Source organism: Esox lucius, chromosome 25, assembly GCF_011004845.1.
Source record: "Esox lucius isolate fEsoLuc1 chromosome 25, fEsoLuc1.pri, whole genome shotgun sequence".
Taxonomy (NCBI): Eukaryota; Metazoa; Chordata; class Actinopteri; order Esociformes; family Esocidae; genus Esox; species Esox lucius.
Window position 1 is genome coordinate 8913987 of NC_047593.1, and position 17728 is coordinate 8931714.

At 41.2% G+C, this 17728-nt stretch overlaps 2 protein-coding genes across 6 annotated transcripts; one reads left to right on the forward strand and one right to left on the reverse strand.

Moving 5' to 3' along the window:
* Positions 1–389: 389 nt before the first annotated feature.
* LOC105022879 (C-type lectin lectoxin-Thr1-like) lies at positions 390–3150 on the reverse strand. Of its 4 annotated transcripts, none has more exons than XM_034290878.1 (7): positions 3041–3150; positions 2494–2585; positions 2169–2272; positions 1688–1833; positions 1252–1392; positions 1025–1139; positions 390–657 (listed from the first exon to the last, which is right to left on the reverse strand). In XM_034290878.1, exons 3-7 carry the CDS (start codon positions 2242–2244, stop codon positions 563–565), a joined length of 573 nt encoding a protein of 190 aa, XP_034146769.1. In that variant the 5' UTR covers positions 2245–2272; positions 2494–2585; positions 3041–3150; the 3' UTR covers positions 390–562. The 4 variants fall into 4 exon arrangements, with proteins under 4 accessions (XP_034146769.1, XP_034146768.1, NP_001290954.1 ...); XM_034290877.1 differs by having other exon boundaries at positions 2494–2644; NM_001304025.1 differs by lacking the exon at positions 2494–2585 and having other exon boundaries at positions 3041–3070.
* A 3280-nt stretch (positions 3151–6430) lies between these two features.
* On the forward strand, positions 6431–17631 carry p2rx3b (purinergic receptor P2X, ligand-gated ion channel, 3b). Of its 2 annotated transcripts, none has more exons than XM_020043646.2 (12): positions 6431–6825; positions 8834–8969; positions 9205–9276; positions 10020–10089; positions 11878–11971; positions 14374–14451; positions 14584–14725; positions 14901–15037; positions 15161–15254; positions 15799–15864; positions 16261–16350; positions 16923–17631. In XM_020043646.2, the coding sequence occupies exons 1-12, from the start codon at positions 6704–6706 to the stop codon at positions 17043–17045; spliced, it is 1224 nt and encodes a 407-aa protein (XP_019899205.2). In that variant the 5' UTR covers positions 6431–6703; the 3' UTR covers positions 17046–17631. The 2 variants fall into 2 exon arrangements, with proteins under 2 accessions (XP_019899205.2, XP_010889922.2); XM_010891620.3 differs by having other exon boundaries at positions 16261–16338.
* The last annotated feature ends 97 nt before the right edge of the window (positions 17632–17728 follow it).

Genomic DNA, 17728 nt, shown 5'->3' on the forward strand with positions numbered 1-17728 from the left:
CTAAGTTGATTCATATCCACCTCTATAAGTGAATTCCCCCCCTAAATGTCGATATTGAGGAAGTTTTAGCTTTTTCCCCACTAATGTGTGAGATTAGCAGTCGGGGAGGGGAAGCTGATCCTAGACCTGTAGCTAACATTACTAATATTTCACATTTTACCTGCCATACTTTCATAGTGAATGTTTTACGTGTAATAAAAAATTTAGCATGTAACCAACCACGAACTGTTATATTTCATATATAATATTACTATGTAATATTTCATAGTATCTAAATCTACCTAACCACAACAAAAAATAAATAATGTCACAAATATTTCTCATGCCCTTGTTTGATTCTGCCAAAAAGCTCAAGTTTGCAAATAAACAAACAAAAACTACAGTTTTCAATTGCTTAACACTTTATTTATATGTTTTTTTAGTTGGCTTGAAGCAGACACCCATCCGTGGTTCGGTTTCAGTGTCAGAAAGCTGGATGGGGGTCACATGGGACCCTTTCCATTGCACCGCCTATAGGACTTCGGTCAAAATGTGTGCACTATGTGTGGATTAGGGTACCATTTCAAACAGCTCCGTCCAAGGAAGAATGAGAATGCTTGAAGGCACACATGTATCCCTTCTTTCTGGAACAGGCGTCATCGTTCCACTTCCCGACATCTTAGAGAAGTAAAGTAGAGGAAGGCAAGAGGGAGATGTGTCAATGTGCGTTCTAAGTACCATCGCTCCTCTATGTCAGTCCTCTCAACTTCCCCCCTCGTTCCTACATATCTCACATGTCAGAGTGTTTTCACACTCGGCCCCTCCGTTTAAAGCACTTTTTAAGAACCGTGCGTTTGGCTTCATTTTTTTCTACGGTATGAATTCTTTCCAAAAGATGTAAGTCCTTATTGAAAGGTGAAGGCCGTGTGGAAAACGAGACAACAATAATGGAAATGAAAAAACATCCACACATCATAGCTGCATGTAAAACCCCTCTCTCTTTTTCCCCCCCCCCCCCCCATTCAGCCCTCTCTGAATCTCTTACGGCTCCAGTTCATTTCCACACAGTCCTCGCGGTTCTTCCACCGTGAGATGGGCTCTCCTGGGGTCCACTCTTCGAAATCCCATTTGGACCCGTCCGTCCACATATACTGACCAGACTGTAAGGAGGAGAGGGAAGGGGCAGAGGGGAAGAGAGGAGAAAAACAGGCGGTAAGAAAATAGCTTGTAAGTCGAACTCTCGCCTTCTCTTCATCAATCTCTCCATCCCACCTGGAAGAGTTCAAATCCGCCCAGCCAGAAGCGAAGGTTCTGGGGGTTATGCTTCTTCACCAGGCAGAGGAGATCCGAGTTGTCCATGCAGTTGTGCACTGACACCAGGTGGCCACTGGGGGCAGCAGACCTGCACTCCATCTGAAGGAAGTTGATGTGAAGAGCGACAGGGAGAGTCAGGGAGAGTGAGTGAGACCAAGCTAAGACATTGGATCAACTGGGCTTGAACACATTTTACAGTTTTACGGGTAGATGAATAACATGCTATATGTGATAGTCTTATAATGTATTTATATCCTCATTTCTATCCAGTTGGCAGAGCATGCTGTTTGCCTGGGCTGTAGTTTCGATTCCCATGTTGGGCACATTGTGAAAAGAGTGAAAATGTCTGCACTTGTTTGCGTAACTGTGTAATGTAATGTGCAATGTTAGCCACCTCAGCCATACTGAAGTTGAGAGGAGTCTTGAAGTACTTGACACAGGTGGATCCCACTCTGTACCAGTCACTGTATTTGCTCATGTTACAGGCTCGGGGCATTTCACAAGCAACCTCCTGGACATCTAATGGGACGGCAGCGCCACCTAAGGTATAATGAGGTAATGACACCAATGTAATTGGATTCGATACCTTTTTTGGTTAGGTAGTTTATCTGTAAGAAGGCCAATTTTATATTTTTCCAATTATTGGCAAACTGAATGATGTGATTCTTTTGATTTGGATATAAAATTGCTAAGAAAATGTTTGGCTTCAAAAAAATGAAATTAATCGGAAGGTTTGTTTAAATATCCTGCAAATGTCATTGTTTTTTACTGTCACCCCATCATCCTCAAAACCAAAACTGTAAATGTCAATGCATTTTATTGTCACCCCATCACCATCAAAACCAATAATGTTAATGTCAAGGCTTCTTGCATACCTGTTTTTCTGTTTAAGACCAACGCCATGTTTGTCCCGAGCAATGACATAATCACAGTCAAGGTGACGAACTTCATATTGGCTTTCCCCGATTCTGCTTCAGCTCTGCTAACGAACAGCCTCGGTCAGTTACATTTAATTTACTATTAAAATTACTATTAAATTAATTAAAATCCTGTTTTTGGTTTATATTTAAGCAGTTCAAGTCCAGTGAATAACCTGAAATGGTACAAAGATAACCGGGAAACTGACAGGTTAAAAAATGGTTTTGGTTACCAAAAGACTTTCTCAATTCCAAAACACCTTTTGATGAATTAACAACTTACAGCTGTTGTGCAGCAAAGGAAGTCAATTAAGCCCTTGAAAGTTGAAATTCCTGCAGGTGTCTCTGTTTGTTGATTAGATACAAACCCTCTGTCTGTATGAAAGCAGTGTTGGAATTGAGACAATCATAACCCTGTAACGTGTAGGTCTTTCCTTCATATTAATTGCAAAGAAAGTCAGTGTCAGTGAGTACAGTTTCCTACAACATCAAAAGGCACTTGGAAACTGGAGAAAACTCTGACAGGAAGAGCTCCGGCAGACCCAAGGCCAAAACCGAATCGGAAGACACATTTCTGAGAGTCAACAGCTTGTTGGACAGGCGGCTCACAGGACAACAGCTTCAAGCACAGCTTAACATGATTGGACTAAACTGCATGGATTGCGATAGAAACTGGATCAATTGAGGGGTTCTAAAACTTTTCATGAGTAGTATACGTAGTCACAAAATATATGTTTTGTTTAAATTGTGACCAAACAGAAAATTGAAAACACAAGTCAACAGCGCAGTAGTTTATATGCCGTTACAAAAAGGACAGAAGAAAATCTTACCAGCGGCCCAGGTTGATTCTCTGCCTCCCTGTCTTTTTTTTCGTTTGGTACTTTCTTTTATATCAAATCCATTGTCACCTCCTCCCACATCTAGCCTTTTGGGGTCCCTAAGCATGTTGTTATGCAGTGTTAAAGTAATTTTTTGCAATGTTACACATTTTGCTATGGGCTGGAGTGAACACTGACTGACCAAGTTTTTCTAAAGTCATCTTTTGACATTAGGTGAAAGTTAACACAGTTTTACACAGTTTGTGTGCCACAGTGTGATGACAAATGAAGCAGTTATAAAAACTAAGTTGCTGTGATTCTATATACTTTGGCATGAGGTATATCAAGTGAAGGTTCAGCAAAATAAAAATATTGAAGAATTCTAACATTTATGGTATAAAAAATTGAAATGTAAGCTAACAATCAACTTGACTGAATTACCTATTTAATTAGATTCGATCATGGTTTACAATTCCTCACAATATAACCTTGTTTCCAGGAAAGTTTGGATGCTGCATAAAATGCAAATAAAACAGAATGCAATGATGTGCAAATCATTTATCCCTGTATTTAACTGAAAACAGTACAAAGACAACATATAAAATGTTGGAACTGAGAAATGTTATTGTTTTTGGAAAAATACACACCCGTATTGAATTTGATGCCATCGACAGGGGTATGTTTACCAGTGTGTTGTATCACCTCTTCTTTTAACAATGCTTTGTAAGGGTTTGGGAACTGAGGAGACCAATTCCTGTAGTTTTGAAAGTGGAATGTTTTCCCATTATTGCTTGATATAGGATTGCAGCTGCTCAACAGTTCAGGGTCTCCTTTGTCATGTATTTCATGTCATAATGCGCCAAATGTTTTCAATTGGTGACAGGTCTGAATTGTAATACATGCAGAATGTGGTTTGGCATTGTCTTGCTGAAATAAGCAAGGTGTTCCCTGAAAAAGACGTTTTCTGGTTGGAAGCATTTGTTGCTCCAAAACCTGTATATATTGTTCAGGATTAATGTGGCTGAGGCTGAGGTGGCTTGGGCATCTGCTCCGGATGCTTCCTGAACGCCTTCCTGGGAAGGTGTTTCCGGGCCCGTCCCACCGGGAGGAGACCCCGGGGAAGACCTAGGACACGCTGGAGGGACTATGTCTCCCGGCTGGCCTGGGAACGCCTCGGTGTCCCCCCGGAAGAGCTGGAGGAAGTGTCTAGGGAGAGGGAAGTCTGGGCATCTCTGCTTAGACTGCTGCCCCCGCGTCCCGGCCCCGGATAAGCGGAAGAAGATGGATGGATGGATTAATGTGCCTTCATGGATGTGCAAGTTACCCATCCCATGTTCTCTAATGCACCCCCATACCATCAGCACTCTGTGCTGATAACAAGCCTGATGGTCCTTCTCCTTTATAGTCCGGAGGACACAGCGCCAATGATTCCCAAAAATTATTTCTAATTTTGATTCAGAAAACCACAGGACAGTTTTCCACTTCACCTCAGTCTATCTTAATATGTACTCGTCTGCAAGAAAACTGAGCGCATCAAGTCTGTTGAGAGGAAATCACAGCCGCAAGTTGTGTTTGCGACAGCTGTTTTCACAACACATTTTGAAATGTGGGCCTTATTTTCACAATTTTCTCTGTTTGTGGTTGAACCCCGAAATCTTGTGAATTGGTTTTCACAATATGCAGAGAATTCTTTTTCAAGGCTTTATGAAAAATGTATCTAAGTATGTAAGAAAGCACTCTAAAATGTTTTATTTAATATTCACTGTGATATCGAACCAGAGTGAAACCATGCATAAAAAGCAGTCCAAACAAATATAACATTTTAATATATTGCATCTTCCAGAATGGGATCTTTATGTAAAACGACTAATATGACACCTGAATGAGATACACCACAGCTCATTCCGGTGTGTCACAGCAAAGTAGTGAACACTTTTCCAAAACCTTGGAACAATTTGCAGATTTCCTTGTTCTCTGTGACAATTGTTACATGAAAATCACTGGCAACAACATCTTATTAAAACCATTTTGCTTGCATGTTACACATTAAAGTGTGGAAAAGACCAAGGGAGGAGAATAATTTTGAGAGCCGCTGTAACCTTAAGTAGAGCAGTGTAGAAGAAACAAAGGTCCATTTGATAAGTAGACACGGTTAAATAATCAATACATACTAGGATGCATAAAAGAAGTGAATTGACTTCTTGACCTAAGGTGTTAACCACTGATCAGGCAAAGAATTAGGAAATGGTCAATTAGGGTAACTTCTCCTTAAAAGTCATTTGTGTAATAGGATATGTTTTGACTTCCTGTGCCGTTATGCATAAACATCAGGGATGAGACACTTTTAAAATCGCTATCCTACCTGCACCTTAGAGATCTTTAGCAAAGATCTACCCATGCACACACGCTCAGAGGAACACACCCTTTAGCTCGCACGCACACTTGTCACACAACCACACATACACTCACTAACACGTACAAACACAATTTGTCAATGCTGCTGTCCCATTTGTAGTACACAGTGACACTGGTGGTTATACGACATGTAGCATTTCTCAGAATACTGTCAAGACTTACTCAGATTAGTCTTTGTATTTTTTTCTGTTTAGTGATATACTGCATAGAGATTCGGCTGGAAACTAGAGCCTTTCATGGTATGAGAACTATAATATCTGTCTGAGAGAAAACGGAAACAGGGTGTCATTTTACCGAGGATCCTAACACAACTGACTGGAATCAGTCAGGAAATGGACTATCTATCAATCTAGTCTATTTCTCCCTACATGACTTAGTGTGAACTCTGGCAATCCTTCAGTTGCTTTTCTGTGGTGTTTCTCCCTCCCCTCCCCTTTCCTCAGTAAGGGTTTCCCATACTGTAGATTAGGTTAGCGGATCTAGGAAATAACAATAAGAATCTAAGTGTGTTTGCTCTGTGGATTGAAGACATTGGGTGATGGTGGGATCTTTCCACCTTTCCTCCTATAGGCCAGTCAGCATTTATTACACTTTAATGAAATTTAATTGATTTCATTAGATTTTTTTATTTTGTTTATGTGTGTGTGTGTGTGATTGCTCGTGTATTAACAGCACGCAGCATCTCAAACCCCAGAGGTTAAATAGAACACTGGTTCCACTGACACCGATATCTAGACAACTGCCTCTTTGTGGAGTGTGTGTGTGTGTGTGATGTGTGTGTTGCCAGATATCTCAAATAATACTACAATGGTAGTTCATTTGTGTTTTTCCACCACCAGACCTTTTATCATCTTAAATGGACACAAAAAGGAGTTAGATAAGACAGCGAGGAGAGAGTTGATTGGGTATGGGGATGGAAAGATGAGTAGGAGGAGGGAGGGAGGGAGGGAGGGAGGGTGGGGAGGGAGAGAGAGAGAGGGAGGGATGGACTAAGGAAGGATGCTGTAACATCATTGAGACTGAAGTCAGTTATTTGGACCATATTGAAAGAAGTAGTTAGGTTGCTTTTTGGATACAAAAAACTGTTTTAGCATGTAGGGAAACAAACACGCCTAGAAAGAAGCTTGGCCTTGATGTGTGGCCGGATAACTAGCTCACGTAGAAACACTACAGAGGCACCTTCTGGACTGTTCCAGAGCTTTGGGGTCAGTGACAGACTAGTTGGATTCACTGGCTGTGCCCGGTCGGCTGAACACCAGGATGTGGTCGTGCATCACAGACTTCTTCACCTACGAGACCACTAAGTCTGTGGTGGTGAAGAGCTGGACCATCGGAATCATCAATCGAGTCGTGCAGCTCCTCATCATCATCTACTTCATCGGGTCAGTACCGTTACCCCGTCTGGATCTCCAGAATGGTGCATTTAAAATTAGACTAATGGTGTGTTTTTTCGGTCCAATTGTTTGGGATTCCAACAACCAATTAACAAAAAACAAGTTTTAAAATTAAAATGGTGTTCAGTGTCTTTTCAGCCTAAAATAGGTATTTTCAATGGTTTTTAAACTTCTGAGAAATTTCTTAATGTCTTCACATAAGAAAAACTTTACTGCGGTCTGTAATCAGTCATCCAAACCTCGTAGACCATCAATTACAGTTGTTATATTATCTAATATCAAATACTTATAGGTAGGAATAATCATTACAATGACATAATCATTACATGATTTTCCCATTGGTATTTCTCAAATACATTTTAATTGAAAAGCCTTTATTGGCATAGGAAACATTTGTTTACATTCCCAACGCTAGTGGAAAATAAGAAAAATACTAAGTGTACACAAATAGCATGTCTTTGCCTGTATATCTATATATATACAGTGGGGCAAAAATGTATTTAGTCAGCGACCAATTGTGCAAGTTCTCCCACTTAAAAAGATGAGAGAGGCCTGTAATTTTCATCATAGTTAAAATTAGAAAACAAAATCCAGAAAATCACATTGTAGGATTTTTTATGAATTTATTGGTAAATTCCTCTGTAAAAGAAGTATTTGGTCACCTACAAACAAGCAAGATTTCTGGCTCTCACAGACCTGTAACTTCTTCTTTAAGAGGCTCCTTTGTCCTCCACTCGTTACCTGTATTAATGGCACCTGTTTGAACTTGTTATCAATATAAAAGACACCTGTCCACAACCTCAAACAGTCACACTCCAAACTCCACTATGGCCAAGACCAAAGAGCTGTCAAAGGACACCAGAAACAAAATTGTAGACCTGCACCAGGATGGGAAGACTGAATCTGCAATAGGTAAGCAGCTTGGTGTGAAGAAATTAACTTTGGGAGCAATTATAAGAAAATGGAAGACATCCAAGACCACTGATAATCTCCCTCAATCCGGGGTTCCACACAAGATCTCACCCCGTGGGGTCAAAATTATCACAAGATCGGTGAGCAAAAATCCCAGAACCTCACGGGAGGACCTAGTGAATGACCTGCAGAGAACTTGGACCAAAGTAACAAAGGCTACCATCAGTAACACACTACGCCGCCAGGGACTCAAATCCTGCAATGCCAGACGTGTTCCCCTGCTTAAGCCAGTACATGTCCAGGCCTCTCTGAGGTTTGCTAGAGAGCATTTGGATGGTCCAGAAGAGGAATGGGAGAATGTCATATGGTCAGATGAAACCAAAATATAACTTTTTGGTAAAACCTCAACTCGTCGTGTTTGGAGGAAAAAGAATGCTGAGTTGCATCCAAAGAACACCATACCTACTGTGAAGCATGGGGGTGGAAACATCATGCTTTGGGGCTGTTTTTCTGCAAAGGGACCAGGACGACTGATCCGTGATTTTGAGTGAAAACCTCCTTCCATCAGCAAGGGCATTGAAGATGAAACGTGGCTGGGTCTTTCAGCATGACAATGATCCCAAACACACCACCCCGGGCAACGAAGGAGTGGCTTCATAAGAAGCATTTCAAAGTCCTGGAGTGGCCTAGCCAGTCACCAGATCTCAACCAAATAGAAAATCTTTGGAGGAAGTTGAAAATCTATTATCTAATAAATTCATTAAAAATCCTACAATGTGATTTTCAGGATTTTCTTTCTCATTGTGTCTCTCATAGTTGAAATGTACCTATGATGAAAATGTCAGGCCTCTCTCATCTTTTTAAGTGGGAGAACTTGCACAATTGGTGGCTGACTAAATACTTTTTCGCCCCACTGTATATATATATATCTTTGTCTCAGTTTCTTTCTCTCTGTATCTCTGTCTCTGACTTGGTGCTGTATCTTTTTGTGGGCCTGTATGTTTCTTTTTTGTTCTCCTTATCTCTCTCTAACTTTCTCATCATTCTCTCGCCGTCTCTCCGTGTGGGCTTGTATGTTTCTCAGGTGGGTGTTTGTACACGAGCAGGCATATCAGATCAGGGACACGGCCATAGAGTCCTCTGTGATGACAAAAGTCAAAGGATTTGGGCTGTCTAACAACAGAGTCATGGACGTAGCAGAATATGTCACTCCATCCCAGGTAACACGACACACACACACACACTGTAGTTGTTTGATGTTTTGATTCCTTATGTTCCTGGAGGCCTTTTCCATTGGTTAATATGCGTTTGTTTGGTTGTTGTAGTGACTCTCCTCTGTTTGCTCGTTATTTTTCGGTCGTTGTCCAGGAGGACTGGATCATAAAAAACTCACATAATAACAAACATGTCTGTATCATTTGTGATGATATTGTGTGTGTGTACATGCCCTGACAGGGGGCCTCTGTGTTCTGCATCATCACAAAAGTAATCACCACAGAAAACCAAATGCAGGGAGAATGTCCTGAGGTGAGACGCCTCAAAATATCCAATCTCTTGTCAAACCACTGTACCATGTTCTCTAACTATGTCCCTCTTTCTCTCCATCTCTCTATGTATCTTTCTCTCCATCTCTTTATGTTTCTCTCTATGTATCTTTCTCTCCATCTCTCTGTGTATCTTTCTCTCCATCTCTTTATGTTTCTCTCTATGTATCTTTCTCTCCATCTCTCTATGTATCTCTCTATGTATCTTTCTCTCCATCTCTCTATGTATCTCTCTATGTATCTTTCTCTCCATCTCTCTATGTATCTCTCTATGTATCTTTCTCTCCATCTCTCTATGTATCTCTCTATGTATCTATCCGTGTATCTCTCTATGTATCTCTCTACGTATCTCTGTGTATCTCTCTTTCGTTTTCTTAATCAGGACAGAATGCATATTGTCTCTCAATATCCCTTTCTCTCCTTTTCTCTCTTATTCTCCATCTATTTCGTTTTCTACATCTCTTTTTATCTTTCTTTTCCCAACTTGCTTTTTCCTTCCTCTCTCCTGTCTGTTTGTCTGTCTCATGCATTTTTTTTTGCAGACTTGGGTTTTACAATTTTCTTTGAAAAAAAACATTAATTCATGTACATTATATATTTTCGTGCTTGAATTGTAATATAATCATTTATTTAGTTACAAATGTATTTGAGGTAATTGAAATACCTGGCTAATAGTGAACCTTGGAGTGATACGTTAATCTTACTCTGGCCTGTCTGACACCACAGAGTGAGAAGAAGTTTATATGTACGCATAACGACAACTGCACCAGGTTCCTCAACAAGGCTGGAGGAAATGGTGAGACGCAACATTTTTCTGTCACTTTCTTCTTATTCTTCCTCATTCCTTAAGGCACTAGGGCAGTCAAAAATGTGATTGGTGATAAATCTCCACATCACGAGGGTGAAAAATCCACACATTTTGAAAATGATGATAATGCACTGTGCGTAAGAGCCGTTGGAACTCAGCGATAATTAGTACACCGTTCTCTGAACGCCATGGCAACGGTTTTGTGTTACCCACAAAACATTGTTATTATCTGCCCTCAAACACTGCAGCTCTTGTGGAGCAAGGGAAACAGAGCAATTAAATAATAGTTAGTACACCTTACCCAATGAAGTTCAAACAAGGGTAGCCAAAACATGAATGTGAAGTTTTATAATACAGCAAAATGCATCACCAGTTTAGCAGTCACCCGCTGCTTGTGATGTTTTTCCTCCCCATTCCTTAAGGTACTAGGGCAGTCAAAAACGTCATTTCCCTGTTTCTTGGTGATATCTCTACATGACGGTGAAGTGCTGGACCATTACGTCATCATAGTAATAAGTCAATGCTAGGTCCGAACAATTAGGCGTTACATTGTTCGTGTGCAGTTTTAACCTTCTGTGTTTTATGTGATCATTTATTGATGATTTGAGTGGTAAAATTTACCAACTCAATACCAACTCATTTCTGAGTAAGCCGCTGGTTCTTATGATAGAGGTCATGTGAGAAATGTTTCGGCTGACATACCCAGGCTATATGCCATTAAATTTATATGGATTATAAACAAATTATGTTTGTTATGGCTGCCTGACTATCTTTACTGTTTTGGAGTGACGCTGTTTCAAATATGTTTCTTGAGAGAGAAAACGCTTTTGGCTCTACTCATATCCTCTAATCATTATCTTCATCAAAGGCCAAGTCGGTGACATGGAAAGGTCTATTTACACGAGTCTATTTCCTCCTCTTTGGCCTAGGCTCTAGAGCACATGCATTGTCATCTACACTGGCCTCCTTCAGTATCTCACAGAAGTGAGTACACCCCTCACATTTCTGTAAATATTTGATTATATCTTTTCATGTGACAACACTGAAGAAATGACACTTTGCTACTATGTAAAGTAGTGAGTGTACAGCTTGTATAACAGTGTAAATGTGCTGTTATCCAGTGGCAACCTGTGAGGGATGTACTCACTTTTGTGAGATACTGTCATTCGAATCCAGTGTTTGCTCATTTGATCGCTCAACTATTTTGCCAATAAAGATAGGAATTCCTAATAAATGCCAAAGCGGCCTGTCATTTAGGTCATTTGTATTTGGAATGTGAGGAACGAATGTAAGGAAAGGAATTGTTGGCCTCCGGCGTGTGCCACTGACACACCAGGCCCATTCTTTGGTTGCAGCATTACCGAGTCCTGTACAGGTTGGTGCACGTGGGTCGGTTCAAATTGCCTCAGCATCATCTAAGCTCCGTCCAGAGTGAGGATGGTCAGATAAGGGTGACTAACCACGGTGTGCCCTTAGCAGGTCGCGCTCTTGCAAATTGTGGTTGTTAACCGGAGGGGCACTCCCACCCAAGCTCATTTGTCCCAGCTGACTTCCTGGTTTGAGCGAGGGGTGTTATTAGAAGTGCGATGGGAAGAAGCGTCTCAGTCTGCCACTCCGCCGGGACCGCTGGGAGTTGCTGCCGCGAAGAGCCGAATCGGCCTTCAGAAAAGACGAAGGGGTGAAAGTCCCTCTGTCCCTCTGTCTTCCCAGTTTATTTTTTTCCTCTTCTGTCTATTTTCGCTCTCTTTCTCACTAATGTCCCTCTTTATTTCTCAGGTCTTCCAACGGGCAGGTGTGTTCCTTTCAACAACACTCATAACACCTGTGAGATAAAAGGCTGGTGCCCTGCGGAAATTGATGACGTGAAGACGTGAGTCTGTGTTTATTTGTACAGAAGTCCTCTGACAGATCAAGGACAATGAAAGTATTTTGTATGGAAATACATTTTGGTCCCAAAAACCTATCTAGGCACTTGTCTTCTCACGTCTTGATTACTGCAGCTCAGTCTCATGCTTTATGTTTATTATTTGTATGGTCTTCTTTCCAGCAATGACTTGCCGATTAACTAATCCATTGATTAGAATGCACTTCCCACTAAGCAGTGTGGTTGTTTCACATAGCTCTTTTAAAATGTATGCACTTACTGTAAGTGGCTCTGGACGAGTGTCTGCTAAATGACAAACATGTACATGTAAAAAGGTTCTTATCAGTATTGTAATATACATTTGTTTTTTTGTTTTTTTTCCAGCCATGTTTTTATTTGATCATCTTTTTTTTTCAATGAGGGGTTACAGGCCAAATATTAACAGTACTTCTCTAATACATTCCTAATTAGCTTCATAATGCACAAACACACACACTTTACAATGCATGTACATGTATACACATACGCTTCACATCCAATACACAAACCCACATTTCTTCAGAAAATGATGTACCCCCCCCCCCACACTCACATATACACATAAACATACATACACACACCTATAAATGCATGTGTACACATACATACACACCTGTACATACGTGTTCACATACACACACACCTGTACATCCATGTACACATACACACTCATATACATAAATGTGTTCACATACAAACATCTATACATACAGTGGGTATTAAAAGTCTACACACCCCTGTTAAAATGCCAGGTTTTTGTGATGTAAAAGAATGAGACAAATCATGTCAGAACATTTTCCACTTTTAATGTGACCTGTAATGTGAACAATTCAATTGAAAAACAAACTGAAATCTTCTAGGGGGAAAAAATAAAAACCTTACAAAAACCTGGTTGCATAAGTATGCACACCCTCTTATAACTGGAAATGTGGCTGTGTTCAGAATTAACTAATTACATTCAAACTCATGTTAAATAGACATCATTACACACCTGCTTAGTTCTAGTAGGATTTTCCTGACATTTTCTTAGTTGCATCTCAGACAAAAAGCCATGGTCCGCAGAGAGCTTCCAAAGCATCAGAGGAATCTCATTGTTGAAAGATATCAGTCAGGAGAAGGGTACAAAACATTTTCCAAAGCATTATATATACCATGGAACACAGTGAAGACAGTCATCATCAAGTGAAGAAAATATGGCACATTAGAGACATTACCAAGAACTGGACTTTCCCTCCAAAATTGATGAAAAGACGAGAAGAAAACTGGTCAAGGAGGCTTCCAAGAGGCCTACAGCAACATTGAAGGAACTTCAGGAATTTCTGACAAGTACTGACTGTGTGCTGCATGTGACAACAATCTCCCGTATTCTTCATATGAATGGGCTATGGGGTAGGGTGGCAAGACGGAAGCATTTTCATACATGGACAAATATCCAAGCCTGGCTGAAGTTTGCAAAAACAAACACCAAGTCCCACAAAAGCATGTGGGAAAATGTGTTATGGTCTGATGAAACCAAGGTTGAACTTGGTTTGTTTGGCGCAAAAACAACACTGCACATCACCCAAAGAAAACCATACCCACAGTGAAGCATGGTGGTGGCAGCATCATGCGTTGGGGCTGTTTTTCCTCAGCTGGAAACCGGGGCCTTGGTCAAGGTGGAGGGAATTATGAACAGTTCCATATACCATGCAATTTTGGCACAAAACCTTCAGGTGTCCGTTATAAAGCTGAAGATGAAGTTCACCTTTCAGCACGATAAAGACCCAAAGCACACATCCAAATCCATAAAAGCAAGGCTTCACCAGAAGAAGATTAACATTTTGGAATGGCCCAGCCAGAGCCCAAACCTGAATCCAATTGAACATCTGTGGGGTGATCTGAAGAGGGCTGTGCACAGGAGATGTCCGCGCAATATGACAGATTTGGAGCGCTATTGCAAAGAAGAGTGGGTAAATATTGTCACATCAAGATGTGACTCCTACCCAAAAAGACTGAGTGCTGTAATAAAATCAAAAGGTGCTTCAACAAAGTATTAGTTTAAGGGTGTGCACACTTATGCAACCAGGTTATTGTGACTTTTATTTTTAATTTTTCCCCCTCAAATATTTCAGTTTGTTTTTCAATTGAATTTTTCAACTTTATAGGTCAAATTAAAGGTGGAAAAAGTTCTGACATGATTTATCTTTGTCTCAATCTTTTACCTGGGATTTTAACAGGGGTGTGTAGACTTTTTATATCCACTGTACCTGTGTACACATACACAGATTGCTAACATGTCAGTATAGTAAAGAAGAAATCGCTATAGACCTTAACTATCAATCCCCCATAATAATATATAATGTAATATACATTGGTGTACCTTTCCTCAGGTCTCCCATGATGGAGGTGGAGAACTTCACAATCTTCATCAAGAACAGCATCCGTTTCCCTCTCTTCAACTTTACAAAGTGAGTGCTGGTGGTGATTATAACGCTTTACATTACAACGTCTCTCTCCTCACTTCCTTCTGCCCTCCCCCCTCTCTCCCTCTCTCTAAGGCCTTAATTATCCTGTCTCTTTCACCCTCTCCTGTGTCTCAGGGGCAACTTCCTGCCTACCATCACCACTCAATACATCAACACGTGTAACTTTGACCAGGAGAACAACACCTACTGCCCCATCTTCAAGGTGGGGGACGTCATCCGTTATGCCCAACAGAACTTCACCAAGCTGGCACAAAAGGTACGACTAGGTATTCCTCACCAGATCATCGTCCACATTAAACCATCCAGTTCTTTCCATCCACGCTAGTCATTTTGCATATTCTAACTAAGTCATGAAGAGAGTGAGAAATACCAGATTCAGGTTTTTTTTGGGGTGACAACCGTGTATTTCCTCATCCCCACCTGGCTCTCAGGGAGGGGTGATAGGAATTAAAATTGGCTGGGTGTGCGACCTGGACAAGTCAGAGGACAAGTGTAGCCCCTCCTACTCCTTCACCCGTCTGGATGCCATGTCGGAGAAGAACCAGGTCTCCGTCGGGTACAACTTCAGGTACTTTTGACTTTTCGCATCCGAGACCTTTGACCTTCCACTCATCGACCTTGAGTGGCGGGCAGTGTCGCCGCTCTGGCACATGCCAGGTCCTGATTCTCTTTTGGGGCGTGTTGCTGATAGGTACGCCAAGTACTACAAGATGGACAACGGCACTGACTATCGTACTCTGATCAAGGCCACCGCCATCCGGTTTGACGTGCTGGTCAATGGAAATGTGAGTGTTTCGTTTCCTGTCTGTCTGATCCGGGTTTTACTGCCTGTCGGGACCAGGTGGTTCTTAACCAGTTCCAACAAGGACAAAGGCTATTTGCAGAGGTTAGGTTTTGGGTGAAACTTATAATCCGAGTTAGAACTGGGATTTAATGTCGGAGTTAGGGGTTTACTATTGGAGTTGGAATTGGGGTTAGTTTTGGGTTCAGACAATTTGGACCGGTTTTCGCAGACACAGATTAAGCCTGGTTTAGGACTGAACAAGCTCAATGGAGTTTTCTATTGAACTAGAATTTTTTTGTCCTTGACTAGGCTTAATCCACGTCTGGATTAACCGGCCCTTAGGGTTCAGATTAAGGTTAGTCATAAAGGTTTGGTTGAGGGTTAGGGGATAGGGAGTCATTTTTCAGGTCGCCCTGGGTTAAAAAAATGGAAACCTGTGATTGGGTACGGTGGCGTGTCTGGGTTTAACACATGTCTATCTGTCCCGTGTGGTAAGTGTGCAAACGTGTACATGTTTATCTCTACATAACCCGTGTTTCTTCCAGGCAGGGAAGTTTGACATGATCCCCACCCTCATCAACATGGTGGCTGCCTTCACGTCCGTTGGTGTGGTGAGCACTTCTTTCAGTCTCTTCCTTTCCTGACCCCGAGGGAGCTCTGTTAGCTGGCCAAGGCAACCGGATAGGTGTATTTAAAAAAAATATACAATGTGATTTGCATATCAGTATTCCGTACGCAATTAACATGTGGAGAAATTAGTTGGATTCTGACATCTGCCTTCCTAATGAAAACTAGTTATACAATTTTAACTCACAGTATTTTGTAGAAAAGTCATGTACACCACAACAGCACAGTCTTTAGGCCAGTTTTCTAAATATTGAACATCTCTGTGTGTGTTCCCTACAGTCTTGTTAACTGAAGTTCCCTCTAACAAAAAAAGAAATCCTCCCTGTTCGGTCCCGTTCTGTTCTGTCATACAGCTTTGTTAACTTTCTGTTTCTTTGCAGGGCACTGTCCTTTGTGACATAATACTCTTGAACTTCCTGAAGGGGGCGGAGCAATACAAGGCTAAGAAGTTTGAGGAGGTACATTTTAAGGCAAGACACCAACCCAGCATATTAGTACACACTGTAGATGTGGGAGGACCTCGGATCTGTTTAAGTCGGTCCATTTGACTCCTACACGTTGTGGTCTTAAAGGCTAAACTGATACCAGGTCAGCAGTCCTACTGTGTGTTGCCTTGAACATGATGCGGTACCAGAGGAAGACTGGAAACTCGCAGTTAAGTCATGGAATGATGGCAAATGACAATTGAGCTAAAATGACTTGAGTGGACTTGGGTTAGGACTGATTCAACACCAAAACTGTGCTTCTCGCTACGTTTTTATTACTATTTTGATCCTGTCCACACACCTGCAAATCTGAACCCAGGCCTGTTAGGGAATCACCCCAGTTGTAGTTATAGGTTTTATATACCACTCATGATCAGCCGGTGAGATCACTGGGCCACCAGTAGAATTAGCTTCTGCGTAAAAGCTGTGATGTGAGGTTTGATTGAATTGGGCTCATACAACAAAACTACAAAACAGGATATAACCAACTGTGATGCGTATCCATTTCAATAAATACATTTTCCCTGTCTCTCTCTGTCCATCCATTGCTCCATTAGGTATCCGACACGCAGATTAAGAGGTCCATATCCAGCAACGGGCTGTATCGGAGTAGAGAGCGGAATGCGGTCGAGAATCGGTCAAACGACTCCGGGGCATTCTCCATTGGTCAATATGGCTAAGAGAGCCAATCAGATGGCATGTTCTAAGGGGAAATGGCAATTTTGGAGGTTCGGCTGCAAATCTTTTAGTATGGCAAACTCTGAGTCGGCTGGAGATGTCATGTGTAAATGTGTCTCTTTATTGTGCGAACACAGGCAATGTTATTGAGGCAATATGGATTTTGATGTAGTCAATTGTCTTTCATTGGCTAGTTGCTGGCCCATTTGGAGTCATGTGATATGATCTTAAAAACCCATCTGAAATCCCAACCTGGTTCACTACTTTGAAATGGTTGCGTGTTAAATGGCATTACATCTAAGTTGATTCATATCCACCTCTATAAGTGAATTCTCCCCCTAAATGTCGATATTGAGGAGGTTTTAGCTTTTTCCCCACTAATGTGTGAGATTAGCAGTCGGGGAGGGGAAGCTGATCCTAGACCTGTAGCTAACATTACTAATATTTCACATTTTACCTGCCATACTTTCATAGAGGATGTTTTACGTGTAATGAAAAATGTAGCATGTAACCAACCACGAACTGTAATATTTCATATATAGTATTACTATGTAATATTTCATAGTATCTAAATCTACCTAACCACAACAAAAAATAAATAATGTCACAAACATTTCTCATGCCCTTGTTTGATTCTGCCAAAAAGCTCAAGTTTGCAAATAAACAAACAAAAACTACAGTTTTC

Coding starts and splice junctions, on each gene's coding strand:
- LOC105022879 (XM_034290878.1), bottom strand. CDS start 2,244: ATGAAGTTCGTCACCTTGACTGTGATTATGTCATTGCTCGGGACAAAC. Junction 1,393..1,687: donor TCAACTTCAGTATGGCTGAG/GTGGCTAACATT, acceptor AACTTCCTTCAG/ATGGAGTGCAGGTCTGCTGC. Junction 1,140..1,251: donor GCGGATTTGAACTCTTCCAG/GTGGGATGGAGA, acceptor TCCTCCTTACAG/TCTGGTCAGTATATGTGGAC.
- p2rx3b (XM_020043646.2), top strand. CDS start 6,704: ATGTGGTCGTGCATCACAGACTTCTTCACCTACGAGACCACTAAGTCT. Junction 6,826..8,833: donor ATCATCATCTACTTCATCGG/GTCAGTACCGTT, acceptor TATGTTTCTCAG/GTGGGTGTTTGTACACGAGC. Junction 9,277..10,019: donor TGCAGGGAGAATGTCCTGAG/GTGAGACGCCTC, acceptor CTGACACCACAG/AGTGAGAAGAAGTTTATATG.